The sequence below is a fragment of the Patagioenas fasciata genome, chromosome 3, assembly GCF_037038585.1.
Source record: "Patagioenas fasciata isolate bPatFas1 chromosome 3, bPatFas1.hap1, whole genome shotgun sequence".
Lineage (NCBI taxonomy): Eukaryota > Metazoa > Chordata > Aves > Columbiformes > Columbidae > Patagioenas > Patagioenas fasciata.
The window spans coordinates 10,419,525-10,445,986 of record NC_092522.1 but is presented as its reverse complement, the minus strand read 5'-3'; the positions used below and the strand labels follow the sequence as shown (position 1 = coordinate 10,445,986).

At 39.4% G+C, this 26,462-nt stretch overlaps 1 protein-coding gene across 13 annotated transcripts in view; it reads left to right on the top strand.

Moving 5' to 3' along the window:
• Positions 1-26,462, top strand: part of EHBP1 (EH domain binding protein 1) — a 223,938-nt gene that overhangs the window by 98,434 nt on the left and 99,042 nt on the right. For all 13 annotated transcript variants that reach the window (XM_065834135.2, XM_065834144.2, XM_071805752.1 and 10 more), the window contains 2 exons: positions 7,903-8,155; positions 14,331-14,511. In XM_065834135.2, coding sequence (XP_065690207.1) covers positions 7,903-8,155; positions 14,331-14,511 — 434 coding nt within the window. The remainder of the gene's footprint in view (positions 1-7,902; positions 8,156-14,330; positions 14,512-26,462) is intronic.

The following is a 26,462-nucleotide window of genomic DNA, read 5'->3' as shown; positions in this document are numbered from 1 at the left end:
TGCCCCATTGACCACAACTCTCTGGCTTCTTTCTTTCAGCCAATTCGCAGTCCACTCCACTACCCGATTGCCCAGACCGCACTTGCTCAGTTTAGCAGCAAGGGTGCTGTGGGAGACTGTCAAACGCTTTACTGAAGTCAAGGTAGACCACAATTGAAGTCATAAAGCCACTATCCTGAGCCCCTTCTTCCTCCTGTAAAGTTGTCAGGTGTTTCTAAAGCTGCAGAAGTGAGTTGTTTCAGCTTTGTAGATACCAATATATACAGATTAGGTTCTAGTGTCTGGATCTTTGGCTTCATTTCCTGTCTGTTCCTCAGCTGTGAATTCCCTTGGGATCACGGAAGGAGGCAGAATAACCAGGGATATGAAACATCTATTCTCATGTGTCTAGTTGTCCGTACACAACTTGCTCTAAGACACTTGACCTATATTCCTGTCTTCCTTCTCTGCTTCAGCAAGAAGAGCTCCCTTCTCCCTGGAGGGAGCTGTACAAGTCCCATCCTATGTAAACTGCTGTTTTCCAAACCCAGCTTTTCTTTCCAGGGAGAACCTGCACTGGCAGAAGGTAGCAGGTCTTCTGACCACAAAATATAAGGACTAAGAATTGGTTCCTTCTCATCTCAGGGACAGGAAATTATAAACTGGTGGTGTTTCTTAGTGCCAGGTTGGCTTGGCATCTCATGTCAAGTTCTATCTGAGCAGCCTGCATCCAAGACTCCAACCTACTTATGTTCCCAAAAGATTCCCAATAGATGTGGGGCAGGTTTTTTCAGGTGATTCTGGTCCCTTTGGTGTCATCTAACCTTTACTGCCACCTTCAGTCACAGTCATTGACACTTCTCTGTTCCCATGGGTCTGTACTGTGTACTTGGACAGTCTCATAGCTCGGACTGTTGGGTCCCCAAAGAAGTTCCGTCTATACAGCTGTAGGCAGCAGTGCTGAATTGTTGGGTATGTACCAAACATTCCTCCCACACAATGTCACCATCATCCAGCAGTCGATGTGCAACAACATGACAGTGATTTTGATTAATAGGGTGTCACTAGATTCTTCCTACTGTGTCGTAAGGTGTATTTTATTTGGGAGGAATGGAGCTTCTGTCAGGTTCATGTGACAGCAATATGTCCCCCTGGAGCACTGAACCAAGTTGGAATACTTGAGGTGTTTCAGGCTGTCAGACAAAGAGTGGGACATCTGGTGTGACATTTTTAAAGCTTTTACTTTATGATTAGTGGCTCCCCAGGAATTGTTTTAGTCACCTCCAAGAAGTGCTGGCTCTTCCACTCCAGAGTGGAGTGTCTTCTCACTAGAATGGGCACTGCTTGTGTTTATCTTCCATTGCTTGGCCTTCTTGACATGTCTTTCCTCCAGTCCTCTTCCTTCACAGAAAGGTTAAGGAGGAAAAAAAGGTGCTGAGACAAATTAGTTTAAAAGTTTTCTGGTCTTCAGCAATAGCTGGAATCTGCTACATATGTCTCTGGCTAATTGGATCAGTATCTCTACTTGGGGTCCTCCATTTTTGTTGGACTGTGTTTTGAAGCTACATGATATCAAGGCTCTTCTTACCCTGTCACTCTACTGCAGACAGCTGCCCTGTTTGTTTCCCATTTGGCTGCAGGTATATTCCCTCATGATTTAGGACATTTCTTCTACTCTTGAGACCTCAGTGGAACTTTTGTTGCTGCCATCCGTCTTTTAGGAAGCTCTTTGAGACTGTGCCCACTGTTTGCTTTTGCATCCTTAGGTGTATGTGACCTTTTTGGCGGCCACTCCAGGAGCTTGGGAGCATGAGAGAGGTTCAGGAGTTTAAGGCAGACTTTCTTCTACAGGCTTAAAGAGTTACATGATTCGTTTCATTTCTCTTGTGATCTGCTTAAATCAAGAGATTAACCTTTTATGCATACAGAAATGAAGTATTTTTCTATTCTTTCCATATAATTTGTGACTGAATTTCTCCAGCCTCTGCAGAGCAGTTGTCTGGAGCCTCCTGAGTACTTTGCCATCAGATGCTAGGAGGCTAGGTGCCATTCGGCAAAGATATTCCAAGGATATTCCTATTAAGCCTGCAACCTGTGTACTTAGTGAGAGAGTGCTTAGAGACACCCAGGCTATGAATATGTGTTTATTGACAGTTACTCAAAGAGAAAGGAGGATTACTTGCCAGTAGATACTTGTTTCCTAGACAGATATTTCTTGTGCCTGTTCACAAACCAGCTACTTTCCCTCTATCTTCCTAATCCCATAATCACCTAACCCTGGAAATGCAGGGTGGAGTGAAACTAAAGGCGTGAGTGCTCCCAGCATCCATGTCCACACTGTGGGTGTGGTGTATGGCAGAAGGTTATCAGCAAGCTGTCTCTGGATGCTGCTGTGGTTTAAAAAGTCCATAGTGTAAATCATCTTATATGTACAGTGGAGTGAATGTGCATATGAACAACTTGCCTGAAAAAAACTTCAGCTGTGTTTCATGGTTGACATGTCAAATTGAGGCTTATTCCTTCTGTATCTAGTAAGCCAGCTAGACATTAGAAATCTGGAAAACCAAAAATAATCTCTTGAACAGTATGCCTCTACAGCTTTATATTAGGCAAGACGCAGATGATCATATGAGGACTGCCTTTTGGGTTGTGTTTTAGTCATGTTGCAACAGAACTCTAAAATCAGTTAATTTTTGTGCAAAATATTTTACTTGGGGATGTCAACATATACAACAAATGCAAATAGAAAGCAACAACACACCTTCAGTGCTCCAGATATATTTTTACTTGGGTGGGGAATGAAAATTTTGAAGTTGCGTATGACCAGAGTAAGTTTCCTGCAATGCACCTGAGACATGAGGGTAACTGTTATGCTGGCACTGCCACCCCCTTTCGTTTAAACCAGCATTTACTCTACCAATATGTTTCTTTGCCTTGTATGTAGACTCCTGAGCTCCCTGCAGTGTGTTACACCGCAAATGAAAACAGAGCTACAACCCAGTACCAAACCCCAGAGTCCTTCTAGGATAGTCCTAAGGAGAGCAGTACAAGAACAAATACTCTCTCGTTTTCCTTATATTTCTTATGGAAAAGTAATGTGTTGCTGATGTTAGTATTAATAAAAGTAATATAAAATTATCAGTGGTTTATAGGGATGCCAATCATTATGCTTTCTAGAAGTTACATTTTTATTCTGTGCTGTTTGTTACTCTGCTCACATCACCATCACGACTGTGCCTGCCAGTAGTGCGACAAATGGCATAACTAAATATCTTTCACATGGGACTCGTTCTTTCATCCTCTGCCAACGGAAAAGTGGTATGCGTAATGTTGTGGTGGATTTTTTTGTTTTGTTTTGTTTCAAGGGATGTGTCACAATATGTTTGTGTTACAAAAGGCAAGTGGGTTGAAGGGCAGGGTGATTTTTGGAGATCCTCTGGGAACTAGAAGGCTGATAGTGCAGATGGGTAGTGCCAGAGTGATTACTATCATGAGCAGTCTTTCTCAGTGGAGCTGGGGCAAGTAATGTTTCCAGAATCTGGCACAGGAGCAGCTGGTGTTTCTGCGTAATGCTTCTACCTCTCCTCTTGTCACTCCTACCCCTGTGGCTTTATTACTTAACCATGCAAAATTATTGTGTGTTTGACCCTTGGAGTGCCAAACTGCAGGTGTCTTTTTTTCTTTTTTTCAAAATATCAGTGTAGAGAACTGCAATTAAAAAAAATTAGTTAATTAGTTCCAGTATAGACTGGAGTCCTGTGTTCTCAGCTGTGAGTAATGATTAAGGGGAAGCAGAGGAACCTGTGTTGACTCCTTAGTGTAAAATCAGCTTGAAGAGGGAAATAAGCTCCCCTTAAGTGTTGTATGTTCAGACCCCCAAATGCACTTCCCACCACCATTAAATCCTTTAGAAAATACTAGTGTCTTTGTTACAGAGACGGTAGCTGTGGCTGCAGCTTGAAGAGCAGTGTCATTGAGTCACCGTCCTAGCAATTTAATTTGTCACAGAGAGGCTCACGAAGTGGTGACCTACACTTGACGTAAAAGCTGGTCCTAAAGCGTTTCAGAGACCCCATGGGGAGTAACCTGATTGGGTTCAGGTGGGGACCCTCGCAGGGATCTTCCCTCCTGTGGGACATAGAAGGATGCAGAGGGGGAAAAAAACTGTTTCCTAGATGACAGGAGGAGAGAGAATGAGCAGTCAAGTGGGTTCTAGTTGACCCGCTACAAAATTCTACCTATAAAAGTTTCTAGCAAATGATACTTTTAGGTCTTTTAATTTTAACCTGTGTGTAGGATTTTGTGAAATCTTTTAATAATAAGCCAGAGGTCACTGAATGCTGATCTGCAATGCTCTCCATCTAAGGCCAAACCTGTAGTTACTGTTGAGCCAATGAACAAAAGAAAGAATTCTGTCCTAGTTAGGGTCACAGCACTTGATCCATAGTGTTGAAATAATCGCAAAAAACATTTGCATTACCCCTTAAAATGTAGCTGATTTCAACAAGCATTTGACTCTCATTTCCAGGACACACTTAAAAGCAAATTAAAAGTTAAAACATGCAGCATAGGTTGAAGATATTGTTGCCCTGATTTTTTACCTTTAGGAAACGTTGCTGGCATTCCTTCTAGTAATATTTGATTGAATACTGTGTGTGAGTTATCAGCAAGTTTTGCTCAGATATGATAATGTGTATTTATCAACAGATTGATGTGCAGGTGCAGTTATCCATCATATGGAGTTGCAGAAGCAGGTATTCATAGTTGTGCACTCTCTTAAGAAAATATTTTAAGGTTTGAGCGAAGTTTAAAGTAGCAAAAATATTTTTTAAAACGTTGTGAATAAGTTGCACAGTTTGAACAGGGCACACATGAGCCATTCTTGTGCATTTCATTAGGTTACTTCTGCTCTTTATATGATGCTGTCTTTTGAGGGTGGATCTCAAAAGCATGGCTTCTTGGCTGAGTTCATCAAGTCACTACATGTGTCGATATCATTTGAGTAGTGTTCTGACTACCATGAGTTTCAAGTCGTGCATGTCTATGCAATAAGAGTGGGATTTGGCTCACCTGATTTGGAACACTGAGAGTTTTGCTTTATAAAGGGGTCTAGTTCAGCCACAGGTACCCACACTGTGGACATCTCAGGGCAAGCAGGGTGAAACTTTTGCTTGCCATGACCACCTGCACTGGACACTAGAGTGATGTAAGTAAGCCAGTGTAGAACCACTTTTCCAGTTTTAGCTTAAAATGAATTAATCAATGTAAAATGTTGGACTCTGCCCTGATGTATTTAATCTAGTCAAAGGATTATTGCTTCATTTGATCATATTTGCAGTTTTAAGAATTTCTGCCTTTAATGATTTCTTTTCCCCTGTCAATTAAACTGTAGACCTTCAATATTGTTTTATTGTGGCTTTCTCTGAAGCATCTTTCTTATAAGGATGTGGGCTTATGAACAAATCACTACACATAAACTGGGGTGTGAGCTTAATACACATCACCTACTGTGCAGTAATTACCATTTCTCCCAGGAAAAATGCCCAGTGGTTTATTCCCTTTTACTAAGGGATAAGCATGTTATATTTGCTCTGGGAGCAAACACATACACTACAGCTGACATGCTGCAAATACACATCCTGATATGTCCTACGGTAGTTTGTATATATGTTCATCTCCTAAGACACAGCTGAAACGTTCCTTTATGTCATTCAGGTGAGATCTAAACAGTAAGAGAACCTCTTTTTTATGTTTAGCTAAGACTGTTATTGCAACCCTGATTATTTGGGGTTTTTTTACTGTTAGTCACAAGGATTTTGACTATTTTGTTCTTTTTAGAACACATGTTGATAGTGCAAAGACTGACCATTAAGTGTAACAGTGACTTCTTGTGATCTCACTTTACCTTTGTCTCATCCCATTTCAGTGCATTGTCTAGTTTACACTTCTTATCAATCTCCTTTTTTACTCCAATTTTTGACTTGAAACAGTGTTAGCTGTGTTCTCAAACTGAAGTTAAATATAAGAACTTCTGAGATACATAAGAGATAGAGGTGTACTGTATATGTTGCTTTAATGCTAACCTGGACCTGGTTGCTGAGAGAACAATAAACTGCAAACCTCACCTGGAATTAAAGGAATTTTTTGAAGTAATTTTCTGAGTAATCACCAGAGGGAAATTGCACAGGCTGTCTGTAGCTGTGTGTCTAGCAGTTAAAACCTGCATTATTGTCTGGCAAAGTACAGTTTTATTTTGTTTTACCCAGCTGAACTCAGTCTCAGATGCATGATTTATCTCCTGAGGGTCCACACTGGGCTTAAGTAAGATTTTTATTAATCTATCCTGTTTTTCAAAGCAAACTCATTTGATTTTTACTTTCTGACCATAAAGAAATGATCCATCACTTCAGAAAGAGATCCTTAGAAATAGTGTAGGAAACAATATGATAACATAGTATTTGAGGTTCAAATGTGAAGAACCAAGAAGAAGAAGAGGAGCACTAGGAATTAAATCTTTCCAGTCACTGGTAATTTGCAGCTGTTCTGAGAAGGCCTTTGCCCTGGTATAGTGGCTGGTGACTATTCCAATGCAGGAAAAGCTGCTGCCGCATCTGGGACCATATTCCTCTTCAGCCACTGTGTGAGGTGGGACTTTCTGTCACGTTGGCTGGAGACAGGGTGAACTGCAAGTTCACTGGCAAAGTAGAGAACACATATTTTCTAGCAATTCACCAAGATTAGCAGCTTCAGTACATCATCCATCCAAGACCAAGTAACAACAGTGCTGGTTCTTTCACTGCCCCTTCCCTTTGTTAGTTGTGTGGCTAGGGATTTTGTCTGCCTGAATATTTGTTTAGTGATAAACACACTTGGAACTCCATCTTTTTCTTCTTTAGAGCCCTGCTAAAAATAATTTTTAGTTTTTCTTTTAAAGCTAAAAGGTACGCTTTACTCAATTTAGTAACCATATATCAGAAACACTTTTCATTATGAATAATGTGGGAGTGGCTACTGAAAATTGGGTTTTAATAACACTATATTGAAGTTCCTATTTGCATAGATTTTGAAAGTAGATCAGATCCAAGATTGAACTGAGCTTCTGATCATTTGATGCTGCAGGAAGAGTAAGATTAACATTACTAAGTGTTTTTATAAGAAATGTTGTATTGCTGTATGGGGATTGTATTATTCAATATCCAGCAGCCATTCACTTTTGTGTGATGTTCTTTCTGTAGTGTCTGTTACTCTAAAGGACATGCAGCTCCAGGTTGCTAATAACTTTTTGTTGTACAGCCCAAACAATAGATGAGTTATTTGATTATCTTTCTCTTCAGGATTAATTTAAATTAATTTTTTACTATGAGACTTTGTATTGTTACCAGGAGCAGTTAGCAGTGAAAGTATGTATGTTTTGAAATATAATTGCTGATCATACCTAATAACTGATTTTTAGTTCACTCATTTTAAGAAATGAAAAGAACACCTACTTGCTATCACTATTTTTAATATCCAGTAAAAGTAATTTTATTACAAAATACAGGATATCCTTTTTCTTTATTAAAAGCTCAAATACACAATTAAGAGCATTTTGTTAGGATATAAATTGGCTAATAGCTTGGGAAAACGTTTTAAACTCTGTTGCAATACCATTTATGTGACAAATAAGAAAACTAATAACTAATTAGGTTGAATGAGCTTCAGTGAGAAAATGAAACCTATTCAATATGCTCTAGATGAAGTGACCTTTTGAAAGACCTATTTTTGAATAAACAAGGTTACCCAGTAAATAAATAAAGCATGAAAATTCATCTAAGTCTAGGACTTTATGTATTGAGAGTCATGAAGCAGGCCTTTTCTGATAAAATGTTTTCAATTTTTTCCTATGTTAAATTTGTTTAATGATTTTTTTTTTTCATTTGGTAGAACCAGATGATAAAATAGCTTCATCTTCAAAGCCAGAAGAAAGTTTCTGTGCTGACAATTACAATCCCTTCAAGGATGAGGACGCCCCAGAGTACTTGAACCCATTTGATGAGCCAGACCCTGAGCCTGAAACATTTGTAACTGTAAAAGATTCTCCTCCACAACCTGCAAAAAGGAAAAACGTCAGACCAGTGGATATGAGCAAATACCTCTATGCAGATACCTCTAAAGCTGAAGAGGAAGAGCTAGATGAGTAAGTATGATTGTTCAGCAGCTTTGGAAGTATTAGTGGGATCTCTGGCTTAATATTGAGATATATTCGGTTCAGCCTTGGTGATCCTTAAGCACCTCCTCAGGACAGACTGATCCTTCAGCAGCAGGAAATACCACACCCCCAAGGCACGCTATTCACCTGAACATGATCAATTAGGAAACTTTACCTCATTGATAACAATAATTCCTTGATAGGGAACAAGCCTGTGCACTTTTTTGGCACTTAATGCCCTGAGAATTGCAAATGAGCCAAAAATTAAGGAGCAGCAAACTTGGTCCTTCCTGTCATTTTTGCCATTGTTTTTACTATATAAAATAATATTTTTTTAACGATAATGGAGAGTTTGTCTTATATTGGTGCAATATATAAAAGCAAGAGCGTTTTGTACTCTGTATCGCACATTTTTAAGAGCTTCGTGAAACTGAATGGGAAAGATAACACAATATGCACTTTCTTAGGTTCTTTCTTTTATCATAACCATACATAAAACTTTTCTAAACTCGCACTGACAGCCTTACAATATAGAAACATAACAAGGAGTGAGAGTTTTTTGCAACAGCTGTTCAGCTTGGGCGATTTAAGGTATATACTTACTCCTTGTTTGTGGTCGCTAGTCACCAACCACAACACTCATTAGACAGTTTACGGTGATTACATGCAAGCAATTTTACAGACAACAACTGTAATTAACATTTAGTTTTACATTATTTAATGAGATTTATCATTGCATGACATTTGCATTGCTTTCATATTTTACTATTAATACACGTTGTCGTAACATCATCTCTATGTTTCTCTGTTGATAGCTGTATTGTAGGAAACTGAAGGATCCCAATGCACTCTAATAGAAATGTACAAAGGACCCCGCAGGGTTTTTCCTTTTAAAGTCCTGTGGCCATGGATTTCTAGTTTGTTCTGTGGAGAAAAAAAAAAGGCATTGGGGAATGAGGCCTCTGCCAGCTTCATTCATCAGGGCACTGCCTGAACAAACAGCACTGGCTGCTGTGTCTTCAGAGCACAGTGTGATCACGCTGTTGTTGATGGTCACACCAGGCATCCCTGATCATTCACTGATCACCAGAATCTGCAGGGAGAAAAGAATACGTATACTTTACACCTGCAAAGGCGCATGTATAGAGGACAGAAACAACTGAGAAGCGCAGAAAGAGCGAAAGCTACATGGATTTGCACGTGAAGAATTTTCTCTATTTATGCTCACATTTCCACCCTGTGCAACTCTGTGCCAAATGGGCTTGCAGCAGAGTTGTAACAGGCAGTCTTGTTTTTTCTGTATACTGGACAGTAGATTTCTGTAGCTCTTAATTTACAGAAGCCACCTTCTTATTTTAATGACCCCATTTGCTTTATTTCCTTTTTTTAAGGATAAAAATAAACTCCCCATAGGTGGATTCTACTTGAACATAAATCTGATCTGTGTTTTCCTTATAAAAGCATTGTCCCATGGAAGGATAAGGAGTCAAAAAACACTGTAAAATAGATTTTTACATCTTTTACATAAGTTTTTAATGTCTTGCCCCGCAAAGTAGCTTCCTCTTCACATTTTCCTCCCAGGTTACAGGAGTGCCAGCCATGTCATTGAAAAAGACATGGAGATTGTTTGTTAAATGTATTGGGTAGAAGTGTGGCAAGGAGAACCTTTGAATCTTTATACTGAAATCTTCTGGAAGAATAAGGATGATAATAAAACTCCAGTCTAGGAACACAGGACTTGTGATACTAACTCACACCTAGAAGCACTATTATGCCTTACCTCATGTCATTAGTTTTCATATTTTTCAGTAGAAAGTTTTTGCTAAGTTATGGTATGGAGAGCACTGAAGTAAAGACTTTCATAGGCAGTGCCAGTTGGTAGTTTTTATGTGCCCTAAATCATGAAGGTTTATGTCCAGATGTGTATTGTTTCTTATCTAACGTGAATGTTGATGCTTTTATTATCTACGTAAGTGGCTAATCTTCTTTCAAATCCCATTAAAGTCTAGGCTTCAGTGTCAGTTTTTGACAGAGAGTTCCACAAGAAAACAGGATCTTATATGAAATGTTTCCTTTTATTGATTGTAAATAAGTTATCTTTCCAATCTCTTTGCTGACTTATCAAAACAACAATTAGTAGTATTGGATTTATCTGCCAGAAACAGTTACTGTGTTATGTGTCTCTAGCATGTTCACCATTACTTGTCACTTGTCTGAGTTAAATGGTGCTAACTTTTTCAATCTCTCTTTGTACAGAAGTCTCTTCATCTTTCTAATCATTTTCACCACACGTCTCTGGACCCTGTTATTTCTTCTGCTGTTTATCTATTTTAAGCTGTGTTGACTTGGGCTGAGCAGTATATTCAAGACAAGGCTGAAAAACTGATCATGGCAGTAGAAAAATTTGCATATTATTTTCAACCTCTGTCCTAACATCTTGTGTTTTGATTCCTTTTTGTGTTATTTTGTGTAGTTTTTAATCATTTTTGCTTTCCCCAAGAGTGATTTTGAACCTGGTAGATGGAAGGCATGAGAAATAGAAGGCTCCTGAAAGACATGTACTGCTGCCAGGAAAGACCATGCATTTTTATCCCTGCATCTTAAACGTTCTGTTGGAGTTCACTTAATGCACCACTTGGCATTTTTCTGTTGTATTTTGTGTGAAATGCAATGGTGTGTCGTGACGGACACATCAGTTAGCATCAGGACCCTTGTCCCACTCTGCTCTGGCAGATCCCTGGTGCTGATTCTGGACTTGGAGCTTACTCAGAGTGCCCCAAAAACTGAGCTCTGACTCCAGTTTTGTAACAGTCTCTAAAAAGTACTTACTCTCACTGCGCCTCTCTGAAGGATTCACCTTGGATAACTGGCTTAACTGAAACATATTTCACTAATGGCTGTGAAGATAATGTAAGATTTCACAACATACATAAGCAAAGCATAGTCACAAGCATATGTGTAATGAGGCACCACACGGTACGGAAGGACTTTGATGAGCCAGTACAAATATTCTGTAAAACTACGCTCTCAAAACATACATCCTCATACCTACCTAGAGATAAGGAATGTTAGTGTGAAATTCTGCTTTTACCTTTTTGAACTGTATACATTAAAATCAAAATGGTAGGTGGCTACCAGTTAATAAAGGAAAGCACACCTTGCTAAGCTAAGTTGAATTATTTGATAATAGCATAGCTCACAACTACTTAAAGTATAATGCGTTCAACCTTAGTACTTCTGATTGGTAATATTGCCTGATCATTTAACCCGGCCACACTGACAGCTTTGTTTTTCCTCCTCAATAAAATGTTGATTTTTTTTTTCAGTTAACCAGTAATGCTGATTGAAATAATTTTTAAATTGGTCAGAATAAAACTTGCTTTCAGATATTATTTGGCTCTCTGGCTTGTTATCTTGTTAATCATTGCATGGCTTAGAATAATGCTGTCTAATTGGAAAGGCTATTGAGTTGCCTGTTGCACAAGAAGCCGCAAGCCCCCACACTGACAGTGACAGCTTAATGCCAGGTAGTCTGTCAGATCTGGGATTTTTTAATTTTGTAGTGGACAGTCTAGTATCTCTTTAGGCAAAAATCATATTGTGTGGATCAATTAACTTCACAGAAGCAAAAACTATTGGAGATGACCTCAGAGAAAAGTGCTTTCGCTGCCAGACTTTTCCCATGTCTAATTTCTTGTGCATATATCTGCATATATCAGAGCCCCGTGACATCAAAATTTATAGACTCTTAAATCAAGAATGATCTTGGGTTTTCTGTATTAAACTTATTTTTAAAAAATCTTTCTCAAATTAAAAGTGGTGCAGAGAGGAAGGTGGAAAGTAGCACATGTGTGTTCTGCCCATACTGTCACCAAAATGTGAAGGTTTAGTCTGGGTTCAAGCAAGGTCTTCTCTAGGATAAAAAAAAGCAGTCGCTTGTCTCCTTACAGCACTTCCTTGTGCTGCATTTCCATGCAGTAGCGTACAATTCTTCAAGGTCATACATGCACACAGACAGTTCTCAAGCATAAAAATTCAAAAGGTGGTTCTTCCAAACTTTTTTACTCTCATTGGTAAGGTGTGGGTTTTTGTTTTGTGTGTGGGGTTTTTTTTTCTCTCCACCAAATTCATTTTTACACCTTAAAAATACACCCTTCTAATTACAAGTTCACAGAGGTAAATTACCTTCCTGCCAAACATGCTGTGTCTGTTGGCTGTTCAGAAGGCTAACTTGTTGAACTAAAAAAGCCTTGTCCTCTCCTGTAGAAGGCATTGTTCTTCAGCTTTTATCTCTTTTATCTTCATTTTCACCTCCCTTTGAACTTTACAGTGTCTGAAGACAGCTGAACTGGGCTATCAGCTAAATTAAAGCTACTGACAGCTAGGTGCATTCTCCACTCCAACCTGAATACTCTCCTTTTTCTCCTGTCTCCCATGGAAAACACCCATCCATTTCTATTTAACTCATTATTTTGTGTTGCCTTCAGTTTTGGTTGCACTGGTGGCTTTGTGATTGATGGTGAACCTGAAAGTTTCCTTCGATCAGATGAGTTATTTTAGTGTTAGTCTTTCACTTCAGTATCTGGATTTAGATCTGTATAACAAGCAACAGCAGATTCTCAGAAAGGTCTGGAGGTTTTTTGCCTGGTCTTCACTTACATGCTTCAGTAAACTTTGTCTTTCAGAAACAGAACTATTTTTGTAGTGTGGATTATTAATTGCTTGTTTTTTTTCAATGAAAAGAGGGTGATGGTAAACTGCATTAAAATAAATCCTAAAATCAGTCCACGAGACTGAAAGACATATTATTGTACTAAAAGTACACAGAACTGGAAGAAATTTGGTGTTGTGTAAAAGGAAACTGGATGCATAGTTGTTTTTTCACTTGTGCCCAAATTTTACTGTTGTAGATCCTTAAAAACAGTATCAACTCAAAACTCTTATCCTGAAAGGAAATTTAGAAATGGATCTGTCTAGGTAGGCTCTTGTCTAATGCTGTATGCACTAATTTTTCCATCTAGAGTTGCATTGAAAGGGGCTGAGGTTATTTGTTGTCATTACTCTATAGCTATATGCGGAGAGATATTTGGGAATTAAAGAAACTTAGTTACATAAACATAGTTTGAGATACATTATAAATCTATCTTGCAGTGGAAGTGTGGACTAGAAAGGAATTAATTAACATAAGAGTTTTGTAATGAACAATCCAGTTTTAGATTGTAAAATATGAAAAGCTAATATTATTAATGAAGTGCAAAAAAGGTTCCCATATGTGTCCTTAGCAGGATGCAAAATTTCTGACTCTTCTAAGTGTGTAGTAGAAACCATTATTTGATGTATTAATTATTATTTCACGTATCAAACTAACAGATAACATTTGGAAATGCTGTGGAAGTGTTTACTTAGGGTGGAACAAATGCGGAGTTAGAACATGAATGCCACAGTTGAGAAGAATAATTCTTTGGACTGCATCCACTTGGTGGAAGATGTTTACTGTGTTTCTTAAATGAGGTTCAGTTATGAAAAGCTCTGTCAAAATAGACAGATGATGGCTACTAGTGTCTATAGAGAGGTGTACACAAGTCAGCTGTGGGTTACTTACATACTTATACTATTATCCAAAGAGTGTTCTTAAAATGGTGTGGTGCAGAGTTTAAAATATACTCGATGTGGATTGTATCCCCATGGAGTCTGAAATTTTCAGGCTTGGACAGCCAAGAGTGAGGCCTCTCAGAGAGTGTTGAAGCGTGAATGTAACAGTGGTGTGATTCTTAACTCAGTTCTAGTGAAGCATTCTTAATTCTGTTCATTGGAACAGCGGCTTCACTCAAATTTGTTGCTATTGAGCTTGTCTGTATATCAGATCACTCTCTGGTAGATATCCAAGTATAATCGAAGAGTTAGCTTTATGCAATTGATAATATTTCTATAGTTTACAGGACTTCACAAAATTTAAGGAAATTCTGACCTAACGCAGTTCTAACTGTTGTAACTCACTTTTCAACCGTATGAAAAAGTAGTATCTAAAAGCATGTAAAGGCAAAACACATTCTTACGTGGAATACTAGAAACACTTTAGTCATTGGCTTCTCTAAACAGGTCTTATTTTCCTTTTTAATTACATGGAGATAGCAAAGAAATATGTTTCCCTTCTTTTAATTAGATCAAATCCGTTTTATGAACCAAAACCAAGCCCCGCTTTAATTAAAGTTGCTCCACTGCAAGAACCGGAAAAGAAAAGAAAGGCTCCTGAACCACCAAATCTCTTGCCAAAGACAGAGACAGGCATGAATGAGAACATGTCAGCTGTTCCTGCATCGAGGGAGCTTTCTTCTTCTCCTAAGGTAGGTTTTTCATACCAAAATTCCATCTTTGTTATTAACAGTACCTTTATGTGTATTGTAGACATCCTATTTATTTCTGCAGACCATCTTAAAAGCTTTCCTTATACTTAATAAGGTGTTGGCTCATCTCTATTCACTTGCTGGTTCATAGGGAGAGAGCAGCAGTAGGAGCTTGTATTTTTTCTTTAAGGATTTAATGACAACAGTAACAGCAACTGCAGTTTCAAAGAAAAAAGTCTTCCAGTAACAAATGTTACAGGACAGCTGGATATGCCAACGAGAAGGAAGAAAATCGTGTTGAACAATACTTTGTCTTGATCTATTGTAATGCTGTTAAGCCTTGCCCCTGTTGAAGAGTCTGTCTCCATATTTGTGTCACAGATCTGGGTTTTAGGAGTATTATTTAGGTACTGGATACTGTTCATTTATGTTTTATTTATATATGCCTAATTCTAAAGGTATGTTGAATTAATTGAAAAAAAAGAATCTTCTTTAAATCAGATGAATTATTTATTAGGAATGTCCAGACTAAGCATACATCTGTGTTTGTCAAGGGAAAATATGAGTTAACTTCAGTTGAAGAGGGCAGTGTGAGGTACAGGTATTTTAGGATTACAACAGCTAACTTGAGTTCGTGTGAAGCTCAACTCCAATGATTCAGCAGTTAGCACCACTTGTGCTTTGTTAAACAAAATAAGCACTTAATAGTGTAGATTTATGGGTCTTTCTTAAAAATTAATTTGATGTGTGCTGATTGCTTGTTTTGAAGGGTAGGAAGATGAGGACAGAAGGCTTCCCTTCCAGCACATCTTGCCCAATTTATGCATATTATCATCTGTTTTGCCTTGTATTGGAAGTGCTGAACTTAAAGAATTGAATGAAACTACTTCTCATACCTATCATTTCATTGCTGAATTACTCAGCCAGATTGCTGACATGTCCTTGTCCCCTTAGGCTCTGATCTTGCTGTCATTTTACCACTCAGTCAGGATAGAGTATGAGACCAGAAATCTAATCTGTGTCTGCTCGTAGCAAAACAAAACAACGTAGTAAGGCCACAAGCACAATTCACAAGGTATTCTTAATATGCAAAACCACAACCAGGGAAATACAAAATCAAAGCATAGCAGTTTTATAGTGCTCTGAGATGGGGTTTGATCTCATTTGCTGGAGTTTCTGTATGAAAAATACTGCAAAATATTTGATTTCTGGTGGAGTCTGGCCCTCGGGTCAAAGTTAAGTGGCCAAACTAAAGCGTTCTGGTGCTACCAGGCAAGGAAGAGACATATGTGGAGGAGATTTTATCAGGTTACTTGATGGAGGTTATGCCCCCATTGCTCATTGTTTGAGAGGTTTTTTAACAGGTCTGCATCCAAGGAAATAAGTCTTTCTGCTTTATTTAGTGCCTTTGTTGTACTGAAATAACATATTACTACCGGGTTTGATTATTGTAGTTTTTGTCTACCCCAGACGAAGTTTTAGATTGTCTGAAAGCTGGAATTGATTAAGAAAAGATGCAGGATTGTACTCTTTGAGGAGACTGTGACGCTATGAACACAGGTAGTTCCTGCTCTTATGTAGGAATTTGTGCATATTTCGGTGTCTGCTGCTTGCAGCCCACCTCTCTGCCACTGACGCTGAGCCACAGCTGAGACCAGCAAAGGTCCAAGTACTGAAATTTTGATATTCATTAGGGCTACGGGGGAAAATGGAGTTCTATGACCCTCTCTGGTATGGAAAGCTTTAATTTTTTTACAGGATTTTGAAGGATACGAGACTATTAGGGAAGGCTCCAAACAGATTGTGTGAACCAACATAGGCAGGTTGCAGGAACAACCACAAACCATGAATGAAATGTGAAGAGTAAATCTGTTTTTGTTACCTCGCTAACCAGGAGATCTCCGAAAAAATGCCTAAGCACCTGGCCAGAGGTACAAAAGCAGGAACACAGGCACTGCAGAGCTCAGTCTGTGCTAGAAGATACACGAGCCTGCTGCTTTTGCCTGTACTTCAAGGGTTCACAAAGGCACAGTTTGCCACGCCACTTTGATCTTTGCCTGTAGTAGAGCAGGAATTTCAAGGATGTTCGCTAAGGTGCCTTTAAGACTTTCAGAGGCCTGTGTTATCTAAACACAGAGGTTCTACTTGTGAAGCATAGAAGGCTAAACAACAACAATTAGTGTAATATATGTGTTTTTCTGCACCTCAGCTGCATTTGCTTGAACGTATTTACAGTTCTCCTTGCCAGTCTTCCATTATATTCCCACACAGATGCAGTGTCCTGGTTTATTATATTACAACTAGAGTGGAAAGTTTCGCTGACTGGGTGTGTTAAAATATTGTACGGTCACTTGCAATTCAGAAAGCTTTCTGTAAGCACAGTCTTTTTTTCTGTGCTTGAATTGTTTTACTCTAAGGCAGTCTAATAACGTTAAGTCAAAAGCACTTTACTTGGAGTGCTTTTTGAAATTTGGAAAAGTACTGGCATCTAAAAGAAAAGAGAAGAAAAATAAACCGTTTCCTCACACCACAATATAAAATAAGGCCCAGGTAGGACCTGGACTGTTGAGACAAATAACTTGTTTATTACTCAATAATAGTGACAATGTTTAGCAACTCTGAAAAAACTTCAATCAAAAGGTATAGGCACTACACAAATATGAACTTAGCGCATACCCTTATGTAGGGGGAATGGTCCCGTGGAGGTACAGGGAAGTTAAATAACATATCTTATTCAGTGTTTTGTCCAATTTTGCTGTGCACAAAAAGCCTCTGCTACAGCTCTGACCGGAACCTAAGTGTTCCGACAGGTTCAATCACCTGGCTTGGTTGCCTTCATAGGAAATTACTGTGGAGCAGAAATGGTAATCTTTAGACTACACAAACACAGCATTAGTATTAGAACTTTTGAGTTTAAGGGAGAAGACTCCAAAAATGCTTCTGCAAATCTTTGAGAGAGTATTTGGAGCTCTTTTTGCTTCGCATGCTAGTGGTGTTCATCACATTTACTGACACAAAAAATATATTGCTGTTAGTAACATCTATAACAGCAAGTTTATCAGGTGGAAATTGTTCCTGAAAGATTATTTGACACATGACAGATTTCTACTCAAGAGACAGCTTCCAAATACCTGAAATTTTGTTGCTCTATTAAAAAAAACAAACCAAACACATGTTGAAAACAGTAGTGAAGTCCCTGGGAATTTAAATACCAATTTAAAAGTAAAGCAAGAAAGGTTGGTATTTTCCTGAATATAAACCTCAAAATCAAATCTCTAGAGTATGACTGGACACCAAAATTGCTTTATTCAGTGTTGAGCTGCAATGAGCCCTCCAGCATTGACATGGTTGGTATACAAACCAGGTCCAGCTGGGTGTTGGCACCATAGTACTAGCTCAGTAATTGCCGTATCTGGGTTGGGAGGAAGTTTTGTTTCCAAATATTTTTACCTACTCGAACTTCCTAAAGGATTATCTTAATTCTCTTCTGTCTTCCTTCCATGCCTCCTCTAAACTAACCTGAGTCATCAGAGAGAGCTTGAAAATACAAAGTCTGAAAGCCTGGAATTATCCCACAGTTAATCATCTCAAATGGCTTGAAGACTGTGGTGTGCTGGCTATATTTAGGTGAGCCTGGCAAAGCTGTAGATAAGGTCTTCAGTCATCAACCTGCTACAGTGCTGTCAAGTCCAACAGAAGCCTTGCTGGGCTTGTTACCATCATACGTGTGTTACTGATCTTGACATGGTTTGGATAATAAGGTTCTGCCTTTCACAGAGGTGATGGAGACTTTAAATTTCTTCCACTTGTTTGACTTTGTGGAAAAAAATTGAACAATGAAGTCCAGACTCAAAAAGTGATATCAGACCAGTGGATAGTTCTGGTCAACAACAGGTTGACCATGAGTCAATGATGTGCCCTTGTGGTCAAGAAGGCCAGTGGTACGTGGGGTGCGTTAGGAAGTGTGACCAGCAGGTGGAGGGAGGTTCTCCTCCCCCTCTGCTCTGCCCTGAGGAGGCTGCACCTGGAGTACAGTGTCCAGTTCTGGGCTCCCCAGCTTAAGAAGGGCAAGGATTTACTGGAGATAGTCCAGTGGAGGGCTACGAAGATGATCAGGGGTCCAGAACATCTTTCTTATGAGGAAAGGCTGAGAGAGCTGGGTCTATTCAGCCTGGAGAAGAGAAGGCTGAGAGGATACCTTATTTATGCTTACAAATATCTGAAGGGTGGATGTCAAGAGGATGGGATCAGACTCTTTTTAGTGGTGCCCAATGACAGGATGAGGGGTAATGGGCACAGACTGAAACACAGGAGGTTCCATGTAAACATGAGGAGAAACTTCTTTACTGTGAGAGTGACCAAGTACTGGAACAGGCTGCCCAGAGAGGCTGTGAAGTCTCCTTCTCTGGAGACATTCAAGACCTGCCTGGATGCATTCAAGTGTGGTCTGTTCTGGATGAACCTGCTTTAGCAGGTGAGTTGAACTAGATGATCTTCAGAGGTCCCTTCCAACACCAACCATTCTGTGATAGTGTGCATATCAGTGCCCACCATTGCTTTAGCCAATTAAAAAATGTACATAGCAACTTGAACAGTCTCAACATCTCTTATCTTTGCTGTGTTATGTTGAGTTTATTGGAAATACAATCCAGGTATCAGTTCCAGAGTCAGCAACTGTGTCCTGTAGTAGAGAAGCTGAAGTTGTATGCCTCTGCACAATCATGGATTTTATTGCCTTTGTCAGAATGAGGGGGCAGGAATGCTGGTGCATTTACATGGGAGGTGAAGAATTATTTACTAGGGAACAGAGGAAACAGATCATCGCTCTCAACTGCAGAACTGTTAAGAGAAAATAGCTTCTGTGCTGGGTTGGCATTGTTCATTCATTCATTGGAAGGACGGCATTTGCCCTTCCCTTCAGGAAACCATTCTGAGAAAGGCTTTTCCTATTACATGATAGTCTCATTTTGTTGCCAGACTGCAGCCCAGGCTCATATATCCGTGCAGTTTATGAATACTGCAGTTGCCATTAATCTACTGGAAGTCAACAAGTGTGGTGAATCCAGCTTGGTCTCACATCCTTTCTCCAATCTTCAGGGTCGTGAAACCTCTGTTTGTTGGGCACACACTTTACAGAATGGCTACTGCAGACTGACTAGTTGTCAGCCTGGGATTTGGTAGCTCACAGATCTCCATCTCACAGCTGCCTACTGTATTACCCAGAATATGCTGATAATCATGAAAACGTAGGCATTGGTATCAGTGCTTGTAGACAAGAGCTTGCAACAGCCTTTTAAATTGGCAGAAAATGAGACTACACATTCATATAATAGTCCAAAGCAAATAAACAACATTTTGGTTCTGCCCTCTCATGCCGGGCAAGCTAGCTGGTTTAAGCTCTAATGAAACATATTAATAGGAAACATGTAGTAAGAAATACAGAATCCTTTTTCTGCATGTAATAACCCACCTCCATCCAGTATCCTTGGTAATCCATTGTGTATCTGCAATACTTATGTTCAGATTGTTCAAAAAGATTTCTGCCTGATAGTTTATCCTTCAAACTGCAAAGGAGGTACAAATTGCCTCCATATGAAAGAAGGGAACTTCTCAGATACTTTTCAACGGAACAACAAGAAACTTGTAGTTTCTTCTGTTTTTTTCTCTTCTCATTCTATAAGAATAAATACTTACACAGAGATAAAGCACAAAACTCTCAGGTGAGTTTAGTGGAAGGGGAGGAATGTAACATTCAGTATAGTACGAGGTACAACTCTCCAAAACCTCAGAGACCCTGTAGTCTCCAATTTCTCACTTTTTCCATTTATATTTACATCAGCATTATCAGCCTTATGTGACTGAACAGTAGGAAGAGCTCATCTTAAAACATCAAATAGAGAAATTACATTAAACTCCAAACACTAGATGTAAATCACTCATTGTCTGTTGGTATCAAAAGCGTCTTAGTTGTCCATTCACGTGAGGACTTTCTGGCTCTCTGGAACACTTTCTTTAATGATTTTGCTCCTTTCCAGCTTCACATGAGCTGCGAAGGTGTTGTGCAGCTCCTTTACGTGAGAACGTTGTCACTTTCTTTGCAGACAGATAGTTCGTCAACCCCATGGAAGACTTGGAAGGTAGTGGACAGAATATTAAGGTATCTAATGTTATGAACTTGTGCAAAAAAGGCACTCTGAGAAAATCTGCTTTGCATACAGCCCTAAGACATTTTATCTTTTAATAGAGGAAAAAAGACAAGGCACACACATAATGTGAACAGAGAGATAGTGAGATAATCATATTGAAGCACAGACAATTTGTTAAACTTGCAGCTTTTCAAGCGTTAAATAATAAGAGGGTCGCTTTTTATACAATAATTAAGCAATTTCTTATTGCTGTTTGCATGAGTTTTGAACAGTTTGTCAACTTAATTAGCTATGTGCTTTTTCTGTGTTCCTTACTATTAACCCGTGTTCGGACATAAAGCAACCTTTTTAGAATACGTATTAGAGTAAGGAGTGAACTGTTCTCTTTACTTCCATATGCAAGTGTAGCATTTTTCCATTTTGCTGAAGGTGTAGGCTACAGAATGTCTTCCTCTTGACCTCAACTAAGTCACACTTCAGGGTTTGGATTTACTGCATTGTGTTTGGTCCCTTTCCTGACCTCTTGTGTTGCCCTATTCCTTGCCCCACCGACTGGGAGTTCTGAGTACTGGGAACACAAGACTGACATGGTAACAAAACACTGACACACACAAGAACACAGCACGACAGCCCATTTCAGTGGCAGCACAGTCATCACTCAGCTAGAAAACATAGCCTTAGTGTCTCAGCAATGTGCTGGTTTGGGGTCTTCACTGCTTGCAGTAGCTGCTGGTTCTAGCAATCCAGCAGTACTTAGGTTAGTGCTGCCAGGCAGCAGCCTGCTAAAATTGAAAATGCAACCTTAGGTGAGACTTCTAAATGTCTTTCATGGTTTAACTTTCCATCTGTTCAAATTAGCAGCAGAATAATTAAAAAAAAATATTCTTTAATCATCCAGGTTCCTACATACTAAATGTAGTTACTCTGTCAATATGAGGAAATTAAACTCTTATATTCTCTGTTTTTACTGCTTTTGTGCAAGTCGAATGATGTGTTAACAAAGGGGCCACTGTTTATGCAGATGGATGTAGGGATGTAGTATATTATTGTAAACCGTCAGACAGCTAATTATTACAACTTCTAGATGCTGTTTCTTATAGTTCTGTTTCATTGGTGACCAGAATGTTCACTGATTTCTCTGTAAATGGGAAAAGCATTTTACATAAGTGCACACACATATATGCATATACATATATGATTCATTTTTAAAATAGAAATATGTAACGTCTTATCTGTAGGCCATATTTTAAAAAAAATACGTTGAAGGCAGAGAATCTTAAAATTAGTACAGTCTGAGGATTTGAAACCCAGTGGCAAATGTGGGCTTTTTAAAAGTGTCTTTTAGAAAAGTAAAAAATTGCATCTTTTGGGGGGAAATGAGTTTCTGTTCCATGGTGGTTTTCAGTCTATTTTTTATCTTGGAACCATGATGACGAGAGATAACTGCATCCCTCTGTAGCAACAAAACCAGGACAAACAATAGAACAAACACAAGTGCATGTTGTGGAGAAAAATGAGTGTTTCAGTAATATACAGGAGCATTAAGCAGCATTTTTGACTGCTAATGTAAGAGTTCCCAAGACTGGCCCTTCATAAAGTGGATCCCCTTTTGCTATTGAGTCATTCAACTGCCTCAGATACTTTATTCCTAGAGGTGTCTGGTTCTCTCCCTTGGCTGTAAAAGAGCTTAGGTAAGTCAGACTTGGCAAACTAATTCATAGGCATTTAAAGGTGGTGAGATTAATTGTCTCTGAATATTTATAATCTCTTGTTTATATGACCTAAAGAATAGACCTATGATTGAAAAGAAAAAAATTGGGAAGATATTGCAAAAGCTCTTTCTCCCTTCACCATGCAGGCATGACTGCACATGAATAGAAGACATAAGTAGAGAGTAGGAGCGTTGATGGACAAAGCTGTTCAGCAAAATGGAGAACCCCTGCTTTGTTCTACATATTTAATAAGAGATTTTGTGGAAACTGGTACAAGAAGTGGTATGTGATATGAGAAAGGTATCCATCCATGAGCAGTCACAAAAGAGACCATGAGAAGGGTTGACTTCTCACTATCCATGAGGATCCACAGGAGTATGCCAGATGCTGCACGGATATGTTTGAGACTCATGCTTTTGTGAGTTGTTTTTTGCTTACCAGTGGTCTCCTTAGGCTACCAAAGTGATAAAATCATTCTTAGCTGAACATTGCTTGTTTTGCCTGTGTCATTTTAATGTAGCAGTTTTCAGTGTTAGTAATGTACTGGGTTTTGTTTCTTTGCAGCCTTCCTAGATTCCCTCCTTCTCCTCGCAGGTGGCACCATGAATGTAAATTGGTGGAGGGGGATGTGTGTTTTCTTTGTATTATTCCCATGATTGTTGTCAACAGGAGTCAATTTTTATACATCGATAGTATAGGTGAAAGCAAGCCCACCCTTGTTCTGTCTGCTGCTTTCTGCCCTTCTGACTGAAGTATTTTGTTCCTGTCTTCGAGCAACAGACCAGTCAAAATGCTGTCAAAAAGATTTATGTGCTGTTACCACTAGGATAAATGCTTCCTTCACAATTTGAGATTTAAAACCAGATAAGCCAATAATTTACCCCCATGTTCCTGTAGTGGGAGTTGTGCACGGGTTTGGAGGCAGACCTGAACTCCTCCCAACCTCAGCCCCTCACTTCTCACCGTATCCCCTTTCCAAGCTCAGGCAGCAAGGAGACAGTGTTATCTAGATGGAAACACATCATTGCATGCAGGTCTTTCTGCAGAGCTCATGACTCTTGCAGCACCATTTGTATTGTTGCACAGGGAATTAGTCTGCGTTGTGTGCTGTTTGAGAGAAGGGCCAGAGGAAAGTCACCACTTTCTCTGACAATAAAGCAACCAAATACTGACCAGGAGCAGTGCATATTATCCTTTCCTCTGTTGTGAATTCATTGTGTAGTGCTAAGCTAATCTCTTGAACCAGATTTTGGACTGTGGTTGGGGGTTTTTTAAGTTCCTAGCTTGAAACAACCATGATGAATCAACAGAGCTATTGGCTTCACTCAAGTGCTGTGCAGCTGAAAGAGTGCTGCTTTGTGGCACATGAAGTATCATAAAACAAGCAGTTAGTTCTCTGTGAGGTCAGGTGTTAGGTGGCTCAGACTGAGGACTCAAAAGCAACAGCTTCCAATAATGTAGAGCTGGGCTTTTGGGGACCTCACTTTTTCTTCAGTTAGATGGACTGCTACCTCACAAGGAGGTCTGGAAGATTAAATGTTTCATCTTCTAGATTAAAGTACCACGAAGATGAAAAATGTAGAAAAGCCTTTTGATGAAATTAATGATACTGTGTTCAGTTCAAGGTCCAGGGAGTGTGCAGCAGAAGAGCCATGAGGACAAACAACTAGTAATTTGGAAAAAACACAATACTGGCTAGTCCCATTCACTGAGGTTGGTTGTTGATTGCTCTCCATGAGGGAGAACTCTAGGGGAAGAAGCAGCTTAGACTGTATCATGATGCAAATATACAAAGGGTACTTATTCACACTGGATATGTAACCATAATTTTGTAATACCCCAACTTCTGAACACTTGGTTTGGCAACTTTAAGTGTTGCTACTTAAGTGTTTTCAGTATTTCTTTAGATCCTTATCAGTAGTGGGGATGCAGATAACAGGTCTCCAGGGTTGTCCTAGAAAAATCTTTTAAATATCAAATTAATATACATAATGATAAATGCTTGTCTCCTGTCATTTTCATAATTGCTCTTTAAGGTATTACTGCATTATTGTTGCAATGTAGCTCCTAGCAAAATGGTTGGAAACATTGTCAGAGCTTGCAGCACTTCTGGGTTGCACCAGTTAGCACTTCTCCAAAATGTCTGTGCAAATAGGGTTTGGTAATTTAACCACTGTTATGACATTCAAAGCCTCACTTTTCATAATTTTACATTTAAGTTACATTTACAGATCACAGATTTGTACTCAGATTTGTCATAATAAAATATTACTTCACTTTTTCTGGAAAAAAATATGCTCTTTTGATATGTAATGGTGATATTTTTGTATGCTTTATTTCATCCTGAAAGTTTAAAACTGCGTGGGAAGAAAAGGAAAAGCCAGAAGGCATAGAGCATATTGTGTAGTCAAGTAAAGAGGAATGTTGTTGCTATATGTCATTAAAACATCAAGACCATTGGATGTAGGTAAACTGTAATGAAAAATACATTTTCATATTTTAATTAAAAATTACACTGATACTAGAATTCCCTCAGTGTTTCCCATGTAAATATTTATGATTATTTGTATAAAACTTTGAATTTCCTTGAATCATAGAATGTCCTGAGTTGGAAGGACCCACAAGGATCATTGAGTCCAACTTCTGTCCCTGTATAGGACAACCCCAAAATTCACAGAATCACACAGAATCACAGAATGTTTGGGGTTGGAAGAGACCTCTGGAGATCATCCAGTCCAACCCACCTGGAGAGCAGGTTCACCAGAGCAGATCACACAGGAACGTGTCCAGGTGGGTTTGAATGTCTCCAGAGAAGGAGACTCCACAACCTCTCTGGGCAGCCTGTTCCAGGGCTCTGATACCTTCAAAGTAAAGATGTTTTTCCTCATATTGAGGTGGAACATGAATGAAAATGAATCTAACATGCCCAACAGTCTGTCTTACCAACAAGTGCAAGATTGAACAAATGAGATGTATAGTCTCGTGCAGGAACCACTTCAAGACTGTTGAGGTCAGGGATGGTAGGAATACCCATGCTGCCTTTTCAGGGCTTGTGGCTTCCTGCTTTAGGAAGTGCATCAAATACTTTGAGAGCAGAAGAGAGAGATGGGGGGAGAGTGAAAGTGGGGGATCTCCGGAGGGCGAGCAGGGAGTGTGAGCTGAGCTCACTGTTACCTTTGGGACAAGCATTTGCACCCATTTCTACGGGATCTGGAGGCGAATGTTCTCCTCATGGCGGTCCCAGAATTATTTGCCTGAAATCAGTTCTTTAAATATCTCTAAGGTGTATAAATGCAAAGGAAGGAGTTAGGAGCTGCCAGGAGCATTGAAGTTTCTGGAGCGCTGCTCTTCCTAAATGCCAGCGCTTTTGTCACACTGTGGAGTTTGTCTCTCAGAGGACAAGCCGGATGAGGTACAGACACCGCCGGTCAGGCGAGGCAGCTGCAGCCTGCCAAAGCGTTTGAAAAACAACCGCGTTAGGGTAGCTCCAAGTGAGATCTGGCCTAGCTTCTGGGATATGTAATCTGAAAATCCTTATCTGTGATGAGGGCCTTTTATTTTATTTTCTTTAAGTTATTTGCCTCTGCTCTTACGGGGGAAGGGAGCCAGGAGGAGGCAGAGAGCCGGCACAGGGCTCCTGGCGTAGGTACCAGAGGATAAATGCCTTCCTGCCATTCATGTTAACCTTTTCAAAGGACATGGAGGGCTTTGATTCGCATGCTTGGCTTCACAGACCATTACTCCTGTTTAGTTCAAGCTTTGCTCTTTAAAAGGTAGAAGAAAGAAGGAATGCTTCTCCTCTTGTAAGACCTTTTCTAAACTACCATCAAAACAAAAATCCTCAAAATCTTTGCAACTAAAAACCTGATAAAACCTGTCCTTTTTCTGTAGAGGTTTTATGCCTTATTATCAGGCTCCTTAACAAGAGCCACACAAACAGAGTACAACAGCTTTTACATTGAAAACTTGATTATTTCCAGTGTTCCTTTGCACCTAATGAGGAGCTAAACACAATTTGAATAAGCTGACGTTATTGTGACGATGGACTTTTAGCTGTTACATCAAGCCTTATTGTGGGGCTGGTTTTGATACT